At 50.1% G+C, this 10,356-nt stretch overlaps 1 protein-coding gene across 2 annotated transcripts; it reads left to right on the top strand.

Annotated features, from left to right (window-relative positions):
* Positions 1 to 238: 238 nt before the first annotated feature.
* On the top strand, positions 239 to 3,954 carry LOC113889326 (sialic acid-binding Ig-like lectin 14). 2 transcript variants are annotated; one of them, XM_027536019.1, is made up of 7 exons: positions 239 to 378; positions 474 to 863; positions 1,073 to 1,336; positions 1,575 to 1,622; positions 2,443 to 2,655; positions 2,759 to 2,894; positions 3,164 to 3,954. In XM_027536019.1, exons 1-7 carry the CDS (start codon positions 342 to 344, stop codon positions 3,177 to 3,179), a joined length of 1,104 nt encoding a protein of 367 aa, XP_027391820.1. In that variant the 5' UTR covers positions 239 to 341; the 3' UTR covers positions 3,180 to 3,954. The 2 variants fall into 2 exon arrangements, with proteins under 2 accessions (XP_027391820.1, XP_027391819.1); XM_027536018.1 differs by having other exon boundaries at positions 2,401 to 2,655.
* Positions 3,955 to 10,356: the final 6,402 nt, after the last annotated feature.

The following is a 10,356-nucleotide window of genomic DNA, read 5'->3' as shown; positions in this document are numbered from 1 at the left end:
TCTTTTCTGGTTGTGCCGCCCGCTGGGTGATCCCAGCGTGGACCCGAGCATCACTGGACAGGTGGTCATGTCAGAGCCAAGTGCAGTGAAGCCTCTCGGCCTCTGGGGGCCTTAGGATCTCCCCCTGCGGTGTAGGGTGTGGGGTGGGACCTTCTGCCTTCTCAAGGCCACCCCTCCTCCATGGCCTGGGGCGTCCAAGTTCCCCTTCTCTGCTTGGCCAAGGCTCTGTCTCTGTCACCCTCTGGCTTCCTGTTGGGGCTTCCTCGTTCCCTCCCCACATTCGGGGCGCTTCCCTCCCCAGCAGAGGGACCTGAACCGGCTCTGTGCTGGCGGATGCTGACATGGTGCCCCTGCTGCTGCTGCCCCTGCTGTGGGGGGGTGAGTGGGGAGGTGGGGGACGGGGCTCACGGCTGGAGGAGGGGAGCACGCGTGGGGAGGGGCTGGAGCTGCCGCTGAGCCTCTGTGTTCCCCAGGGTCCCTGCAGGAATTACCAGGGTATGCGCTCGAAGTGCAGGAATCAGTGGCGGTGAAGGCGTGCATGGACATCCACGTGACCTGCTCCTTCTCCTACCCCTGGAATTTGGGATATCCCCGGTATTACTCTGCCGAACTTTTCATCTACTGGTTCCGGGAAAAAGACCACCACACCAATGATGCTGTGGCCACAAACGACCCAAGGAAACGAGTGAAGCCAGAGACCCGGGGCCGATTCAGCCTCCTCGGGGACCCCAGCAACAATGACTGCTCCCTGAGCATCAGACAGGCCAGGCTGAGCGACTCAGGAGTCTACTACTTCCGAGTGGAGACAGGACGTGATGTGAGATACAATTACAAAGATAAGAAGCTGAATTTGCAGGTGACAGGTATGACAGGGGGCCCAGGAGAGGACCCTGGCCCATGGAGACTCCTCTATTAGAACAGGAACAGGGTATAGGAGCCCTCCCTGCTCCAGGTCTTGGGGTTTGAGGGTTCACGAGAGACCCAGAACTGGGAAGGAGTTGTGACCCTGACCCTCTGGGTCCCCACACCCCTGCGTCCAGGCATCTCCGTCTCCTCATCTCCCTTTCTCCAGGGAAACCCGACATCCATTTTCTGGAGCCTCTGGAGTCTGGCCGCCCCACAAAGCTGACCTGCAGACTGTCACTAGCCTGTGATGAGCTACACCCTCTCCTGTTCTCCTGGGCGGGGGACGCCCTTGATGCCATGAACCCAGACACCCTCCACTCCTCGGAGCTCACCCTCACCCCGAGGCCCCAGGACCACGGCACCAACCTTACCTGTCTGGTGACATTCCAGCAGGTGACCCTAGAGAGAACCGTCCTTCTCAACGTCTCCTGTGAGTGTGGAGGGGCGATGGGGTCCCTGAGGGCGGTGGTGTGTGTGTGTGGGTGTGTGCGTGTGTGTGCGTGTGTAGAGAGAAGGCAAGCCCACTCTTCTATGGGTCTGCGCCCTGGGAGCTGAGGTGGGAGTGACCATGAAGGACAGCCCCCCCATTCCTGGTTTCCCTCCTGGGGTGCTGGTCAGTTTCCATCCCACTCCTCCCTCTGCAGCAAGCCCATGTCTTTCTGCCCCAGATGTTCCGAGGAACCTCCGCATCAGCCTCTCCTTCAGAAATGTCACAGGTAGGACAGGACCTCTCCTCTCCAGGGCTGGGTCCTGCTCCTGGGACTGCCTCCAAGGTGGGGCCGGGGAGTGGGCTTGAATGTGATCAGATATGGGAAGAGCAAGGAGAAAATCACCAGCCTGCCACACCTCCCAAGCACTAGAGCACACACACATGCAATACACACTGAGACTCACACACACAGGCACACACACATAATACATACACATGAACATACACTGAGACATGCACAGAAACGCCCATGCACACAGGCACACACACATCACACATGTACACAGAGATATACCCACAGCACAGGCACCATCATGCACACATACACTCATGGACATATACATGTGCACTCAGGCACACGTGCACTCAGGCACACATTCACACAGGCACACACACATACACCCCACATATATACACACTCACACACCCTGTTCAAAGCCCATTTCCTTCACCATGGTTCTATTGTGTGGCTTTCTTCCACAAAAGCCTCCTTAGTCCCATCTCCTGCTGCCTTCACTGAATCAACATCTCAAGCCTTGAGGCTCTGTGTTTTCTTTCCACCAAACAGCCCAGGCCTGTCCCATTGAGACACCAAGCCTCCCCTGAAGATACGAGGCCCAGACACGTTGGCTCAGCCTGCTTAGGGTGGGAAGGTCCAGCCCTGGGACCACAGGGAACCCAGCTGGCCAGCCAGGGGAGGACAAAGCGAAGCCAGGAGATCCTGGGAAGGAGGGAGGAGGAGACCTCAGCCTCCCCCAGCTCTCCCACTGGGCTTTCCCCCAAAGCCCACAAGATTCTGCAGAACACCGCATCTATTCTCATCTCAGAAGGCCAGGCGCTGCAGCTGCTGTGTGTTGCTGACAGCAATCCCTCTGCACAGCTGAGCTGGTTCCAAGGGTCTCCCACCCTGGAGGCTACCCCCATCTCCAGCACCGGGGTCTTGGAGATACCACAAGTACCGGCTGGAGATGGAGAAGTCACCTGCCGAGCGCAGAACCCTCTGGGCTCCCAGCAAGTTTCCTTCAGCCTCTCTGTGCAGAGTGAGTTGTAGGGCAGGTGCTGGGGACGGGCAGCCTGGGCAGGTGTGTGCCTTTGGGAGGGCTGGGTCTGGGGACTGAGCTTCACCCCCTCTCCCTTCCCCAGAAGGCCCCCCTCCCTGCAGCTGTGAGACTGAGGAGCAGCAGGGCTCCTGGCCCCTGGTCCTCACCCTGATCAGAGGGGCCCTCATGGGGGCTGGCTTCCTCCTCACCTATGGCCTCACCTGGACCTACTACACCAGGTGAGCACCCCTGTGCCCCTGCGCGGACGTCCGGGGAATGGCTCTGGAGTTGCCGGTGGGGCTGGGCGGTCCTGTCCTGCCTGGAGCTAAGCTGTATGATTCTCCAGGGCCTTCCCTGTTGGTCCAGTGGTTGAGCCTGTGAGTTTCCATGCAGGGGGCAGGGGCTCGATCCTGGGTTGAGGAACTAAGGTCGCATATGCCTTGAGGCAGAGCCCAGAATGAATGAAATGGGTCTGACTCTCGGACCTGAGACTCTATTGGCTCTGCAGGTGTGGTGGCCACTAGGAGCTGGGCTGAGGGGTATGGCTGAGCCTCGCTCCCTCTCATGACGAGATTCACCTGAGGATGCAGAGCCCAGAGGACAGACGTGGGGACATCACAGTTTGCTTCTCCCTGGAAACTCTCGCCTCCAACCCTGTGCCCTTTGCATCCACGAGCCTTTATTTGTGGAGATGACTGCGTGACAGTGGGAAGAGTCAATGCCATTGAAAGGCGACTTTCTGACTTACCTCGCTTAGTAGGGGATTACTCATGTTTTTACATGTATCAATAACTCATTGTTGGTATTGCTTGGTTTTGTCTTGAAAATAGTATTTTATGTATGACTATTCTTCCAGTTATGTATGGACTCTAAAATATGATGACATTGCCTTCGTTTGCAAATTTTGGCTCATTCAAAGTAACGTTGATGTGAATGGTGTGATGAAAATAGGAGGGCTAGCACTTTCCTCCTGGTGGGTGTGGAACTGCTTCATCATAAATTTGGCATATATTTAGTTTGAGAAGGTAGCCTCAGAGAGTTCTTTTGAGTAGTTAGATGAGTTTATATCCCATGGCATATGTGAGGGTTCTGAGCTTTGTACACCCTCAGGAGCACTTGTATTACCTACATGGTCAGTTTTCAGCACTGCACTCCACTGTGACGGTATCTCCTTGCCTTTTTAGTTTCTTTCCCTCATGTGCAATGATGTTGAGCCGTCTGAATATCTTCTTTAGTGAAATTCCTGTTTCGATCTTTGCCCACTTAAAATAAAAATTGGTACCATCTTTCTAAATTCCATATATATGCGTTAGTATACTGTATTGGTGTTTTTCTTTCTGGCTTACTTCACTCTATATAATAGGTTCCAGTTTCATCCATCTCATTAGAACTGATTCAAATGTATTCTTTCGAGACAGCAAAAGAGACACTGATGTATAGATCAGTCTTATGGACTCTGTGGGAGAGGGAGAGGGTGGGGAGATTTGGGAGAATAGCATTGAAACATGTATAATACCATGTATGAAACGAGTCGCCAGTCCAGGTTTGATGCACGATACTGGATGCTTGGGGCTGGTGCACTGGGACGACCCAGAGGGAGAGTATGGGGAGGGAGGAGGGAGGAGGGTTCAGGATGGGGAACACAGGTATCCCTGTGGCGGATTCATTTCGATATTTGGCAAAACTAATACAATATTGTAAAGTTTAAAAATAAAATACAATTTAAAAAATAAAAATCACTTCTATGTAATTTAAAAAAAATAAAAATTGGGCAGTCTTTTTCTTGTTAATTTGAATTCTTTAGTCTGGATGTGACTTTTTAAAAATTAAAATATAATTGATTTCTAATGCTGTATTAGTTCACAGTACAGCAAAGTGATTCCGTGATATACATATATTCTCCCCAGATTCTTTCCCATTATACTTTTTTACAACATTGTTAGTATACTTCCCTGGGCTGTACAGTTGGTCCTTGTTGGTTATCTATTTTAGATACAGTAGTGTGTATTTGTCAATCCCAATCTCCCAATTTATCCTTCGTCCCTCTGAAAAAATTTTAAGATTTTTACACTTTAAGAAACTAACAAATGTAAACAGAGTATTTCTAAATAAATATTAAAGAAAGGTGTTTTTTTTTTTTTTTTTTGGTTTCCAGAACTGGTTACTGGGAGGGTGTAGAATGTTTAGGGGCACTGTCAAATTTAGGAAACCTTATGAAATATCAATCCTAAAAAGCACTGACATCACAGGTTATTTCCATACATGGCTTGAGCCTTCACGTGGCTTTGAAAACAAGGGCATGCAGTGTGAGGGGTCCTGAATGCCATTCTTATGAAGTCTGGGCTTCGGGGGTCTGCACTGAGCGGGGCAAGGCGCTCACTTCAGCCACCCCATTTTGCATGGGCCTGTGCCCCGGAGAAGGCAATGGCACCCCACTCCAATACTCTTGCCTGGAAAATCCTATGGACGGAGGAGCCTGGTGGGCTGCAGTCCATGGGGTCGCTGAGGGTCAGACACGACTGAGGACTTCACTTTCACTTTTCACTTTCATGCATTGGAGAAGGAAATGGCAACCCACTCCAGTGTTCTTGCCTGGAGAATCCCAGGGACGGGGGAGCCTGGTGGGCTGCTGTCTATGGGGTCGCACAGAGTCGGACACGACTGAAGTGACAGCAGCAGCAGCAGTGCCCCGGGGGCTGGTCCTACAGACACTCAGGTCCACGTAGACCCGTAGGCCTGTGCCGTGTTCTGACAACCCTTCTGGGCAAAGGAGCTTTAATGTTCAAGTTTTCCTTCCTGGGCTCCATCCTCCACTGTTTGGGGGTCTGGAAACTTTTTTCCTGCCTGAAGGGGAATGGTTTTGATAAATTTTTCAATATTCTTTTCCAGAACGTTTGGTGTTTTTCAGCTGTAGGTGGGTCAAGCCGGATGACCAGGGCTGGACTTTGTTTCTCTTTTTCTGGTTTCACTGCTCCCGGGGCGATCCCATGGTGAACATGAAAATCATTCGGAAGGTGATCATGTCACATCCGGGCTTCCCTGGTATCTCGGTGGTAAAGAGTCAGGCTGCAATGCAGAAGATGTGGGTTCAGTACCTGGGTTGGGAAGATTCCCTGGAGAACAAAATGGCAACCCACTCCAGTATTCTTGCCTGGGTAATCCCATGGGTTGAGAAGTCCAGCGGGCTATGGTCCCTGGGGCCGCAGAGTCGGACACAGCATAGTGAGTAAACAACAACATTTCAGAGTCACATATGGTGAAACCTTGCCAGCTCTGGGGCTTCATGCTCTCCCCTGCAGCCTGCGGCAGAGGGGAGGGGGGAGAGGTTGGAGGGAGAACGTGAAACAGCCTGACTTCTCATCGATACCCTCCCAGACCCGCCTATGGAGTCCACCTCCCCCTTCTTCGCCAGCCAGTCTTCATCACCTGCTGCCTTCCTGGCTTCCTGTTGGGGCTTCCTCCTTCCTTCCCCACATTTGGGGCACTTCCTCCCAGACGGAGGCACCTGGACCTGGGCTGGAGGATGCGGACATGGTACCGCTGCTGCTGCTGCACCCAGAGACTCTGCATTCCTTGAAGTTCACCCCCACCCTGAGGCCCCAGGACCACAGCACTGACCTCACATGTTGGGTGAATCTCCAAGGATCTCAGGTGACCATGGAGAGAGCCATCCAGCTCAATGTCTCCTGTGAGTGTGGAGGGGTGGCTGAGTCCCTCAGGGCAGTGGTGTGTGTGTGTGTGTGTTTGTGTGTGTGTGTGTGTGTGAGTGTATAGAGAGAAGGCCAGCCTACTCTTCTATGGGTCTACGCACTGGGAGCTGAGGTGGGGAGTGGCCGTGAAGGACAGCCCTCCGCTTCCTGGTTTCCCTCCTGGGGTGCTGGTCAGTTTCCATCCCACTCCTCCTCTGCAGCAAGCCCATGTCTTTCTGCCCCAGATGCCCTGAGGAACCTCCGCATCAGCCTCTCCTTCAGAAACATCACAGGTAGGACAGGACCTCTGCTCTCCAGGGCTGGGTCCTGCTCCTAGGACTGCCTCCAAGGAGGGGGGGGGGGTGTGCACTTGAGTGCGATCAGATATGGGAAGAACAGCGAGAAAATCACCACCCCGCCCCACCTCCCATGCACTAGACCACACACACATGCAATATACACAAAGATATATGCACAGATGCTAATAGATCCTGGGAAGGCCGGATGGTGAGAACTCAGCCTCCCCCAGCTCTCCTGCTGGGCTTTCCCCAAAAGCCCTCAAGATTCTGCAGAACACCTCGTCCCTTCTCATCTCAGAGAGCCAGGCACTGCAGCTGCTCTGTGTTGCTGACAGCAACCCTCCTGCACAGCTGAGCTGGGTTCCAGGGTTTCCCACCCTGGACGCTGCCCCCATCTCCAGCACCAGGATCCTGGAGATGCAGGGCTGAGACCTGCAGAAAGAGAGTTCGCCTGGCGAGCTCAGAACCCTCTGGGCTCTTGCTTTGTCAGCACATATGTCTCTTCGGACAATCCATTTCTGAGTGTTGGACAAGAGCCCAGTTTCAGGCCCTGGAAGGGGTCCCCCTTCCTGCAACACTTCCAGTGAATATTCAAGGTTGATTTCCTTTAGGATGGATCGGTTGGATCTCCTTGCATTCCAAGGGACTTTCAAGAGTCTTCTCCAACACCACAGTTCAAAAGCATCAATTCTTTGGCACTCAATTTCTTTATAGTCCAGCTCGCACATCCATACATGACTACTGGAAAAACCATAGCTCTGACTATACAGAACTTTATCAGCAAAGTAATGTCTCTGCTCTTCAATATGCTGTCTAGGTTTGGAAGGAAATATAGCTTTTCTTCCAAGGATCAAGCATGTTTTAATTTCATGGCTGCAGTCCCCATCTGCTGTGATTTTGGAGCCCCCCAAAATAAAGTCTGTCATTGTTTCCCCATCTATTTGCCATGAAGTGATGGGATGAGATGCCATGAACTTAGTTTTTTGAATGTTGGGTTTGAAGCCAGATTTTTCACTCTCCTCTTTCACCTTCATGTAGAGGCTGTTTAGTTTCCTTCTCACTTTCCACCATAAGGGTGGTGTCACCTGCATATCTGAGGTTATTGTTACTTGTCCTGGCAATCTTGATTCCAGCTAGTGCTTTGTCCAGCCCAGCATTTCTCATGATGTACTCTGCATATAAGTTAGAAAAGCAAGGTGACAGTATGCAGCTGTGACGTACTCCTTCCCCGATTTTGAACCAGTCTCTTGTTCCATGTCTGGTTCTAACTGTTGCTTCTTGACCTGCAAACAGGTTTTGTAGGAGGCAGGTAAGGTAGTCTGGTCTTCTTATCTCTTGAACAATTTCCCACAGTTTGTTGTGATCCACACAGTCAGTAAAGAATCTGCTTGCAATGCTGGAGACCTGGTTCAACTCCTGGGTCAGGAAGTTCCCCTGGAGAAGGGATAGACTACCCACTCCAGTGTTCTTGGGCTTCCCTGGTGACTCAACTGGTAAAGAATCCACCTGCAATGGGAGACACCAGGGTTTGATCCCTGGGTTGGGGAGGTCCCTTGGAGAAAGGCATGGCAACTGACTTCCAGTGTTCTTGCCTGGAGAATCCCCATGGACAGAGGAACCTGGCGGGCTGTAGTCCATGTGGTCCAAAGTGTAGGAAATGACTGAGGGAATAAGCACATCACAGCAGCACAGCACTTCTTTCCTGGTGGGTAAGGAAGTGTTTCGCCATAAGGCCAGCATTTATTTAATTCTAGAAGGCAGCCTCAAAGAGTTCTCTTGATTAGCCAAGTGAATTTCCATCCCAGCATCATAACAGAACTCAGTTTCACGTTTCAGTGGGAGATAACTAACCAATTCGATCACATGAACCACAGCCTTGTTTAACTCAATGAAACTATGAGCCATGCCATATAGGGCCACCCAAGACAGACGGGTCATGGTGGAGAGTGGGGAAAACCACTACACCATTCAGGTATGACCTAACTCAAATCCCTCACGATTATACAGTGGAAGTGAGAAATAGATTTAAGGAATTGGATCTGATAGACAGAGTGCCTGACGAACTATGGACTATGGAGGTTCGTTACATTGTACAGGAGGCAGTGATCAAGACAATCCCCATGAAAAAGAAATGCAAAAATGCAAATGGTTGTCTTAAGAGGCCTACAAATAGCTGAGAAAAGAAGAGAAGCGAAAGGCAAAGGAGAAAAGGAAGGATATACCCATCTGAATGCAGAGTCTCAAAGAACAGCAAGGAGAGATAAGAAAGCCTTCCTCAGTAATCAATGCAAAGAAATAGAGGAAAACAATTAAGTGGGGGAAGACTAGAGATCTCTTCAAGAAAATTAGAGGTACCAAGGGAACTTTTCATACAACGATGGGCACAATAAAGGACAGAAATTGTATGGACCTAATAGAAGCAGAAGATATTAAAGAGGTGGCAAGAATACACAGAAGAACTGTACAAAAAAGATCTTCATGACCCAGGTAATCACGATGGTATGATCACTCACCTAGAGCCAGACATCCTGGAATGGGAAGTCAAGTGGGCCTTAGGAAGCATCACTTAGGAAGCATCACAAAGCTAGTGGAGGTGATGGAATTCCAGTTGAGCTATTTCAAGTCTTAAACGATGATGCTGTGGAAGTGCTGCACTTTATGCCAGCAAAGTTGGAAAACTCAGCAGTGGCCACAGGACTGGGAAAGATCAGTTTTCATTCCAATTCCAAAGAAAGGCAATGTCAAAGAATGCTGAAACTACTGCCAATTGCACTCTTCTCACACACTAGTAAAGTAATGCTCAAAATTCTCCAAGCCAGGCTTCAGCAATACGTGAACTGTGAACTTCCAGATGTTCAAGCTGGATTTAGAAAAGGCAGAGGAAGCAGAGATCACATTGCCAACATCTGTTGGATCACCGAAAAAGCAAGAGAATTCCAGAAAAACATCTACTTCTGCTTTATTGACTATGGGAAAGCCTTTCACCGTGTGGATCACAACAAACTCTGGAAAACTCTTAAAGAGATGGGAATAGCAGACCACCTGACCTGCCTCTTGAGAAATCTGTCTGCAGAACAGCAAGCAACAGTTAGAACTGGACATGGAATAACAGAGTGTTCCAAATCGGGAAAGCGGTACCTCAAGCCTGCATATTGTACCCTGCTTATTTAACTTATATGCCTAGTATATCACGAGAAGTGCTGGACTGGATGAAGCACAAGTTGTAATCAAGATTGTTGGGACAAATATCAATAACCTCAGATATGCAGATGACACCACCCTTATGGCAGAAAGTGAAGAACTAAAGAACTTAAGAGCCTCTTGATGAAAGTGAAAGTGGAAAGTGATAAAGTTGGCTTAAAACTCAGCATTCAGAAAACTAAGATCATGGCATCCAGTCCCATCACTTCAAGGAAAACATATGGGGAAGCAGTAGAAACAGTGGCAGACTTTATTTTGGGGGACTCCAAAATCACTGAATATGGAGACTGCAGCCATGAAATTAAAAGACACTTACTTCTTGGCAGGAAAGTTATGACCAGCCTAGACAGCATATTTAAAAGCAGAGTCATTACTTGGCCGATGAAGGTCTGTCTAGTCAAAGCCATGTTTTTTCCAGTAGTCATGTATGGATGTGACAGTTGGACCATAAAGAAAGCTGACTGCTGAAGAATTGATGCTTTTGTACTGTGGTGTTGGAGAAGACTCTTGAG

Source organism: Bos indicus x Bos taurus, unplaced genomic scaffold (assembly GCF_003369695.1).
Source record: "Bos indicus x Bos taurus breed Angus x Brahman F1 hybrid unplaced genomic scaffold, Bos_hybrid_MaternalHap_v2.0 tig00011759_arrow_arrow_obj, whole genome shotgun sequence".
Lineage (NCBI taxonomy): Eukaryota > Metazoa > Chordata > Mammalia > Artiodactyla > Bovidae > Bos > Bos indicus x Bos taurus.
This window is presented reverse-complemented; position numbering and strand designations above follow the sequence as displayed.

Coding starts and splice junctions, on each gene's coding strand:
- LOC113889326 (XM_027536018.1), top strand. CDS start 342: ATGGTGCCCCTGCTGCTGCTGCCCCTGCTGTGGGGGG. Junction 379..473: donor GCTGCCCCTGCTGTGGGGGG/GTGAGTGGGGAG, acceptor TGTGTTCCCCAG/GGTCCCTGCAGGAATTACCA. Junction 864..1,072: donor GCTGAATTTGCAGGTGACAG/GTATGACAGGGG, acceptor CCCTTTCTCCAG/GGAAACCCGACATCCATTTT.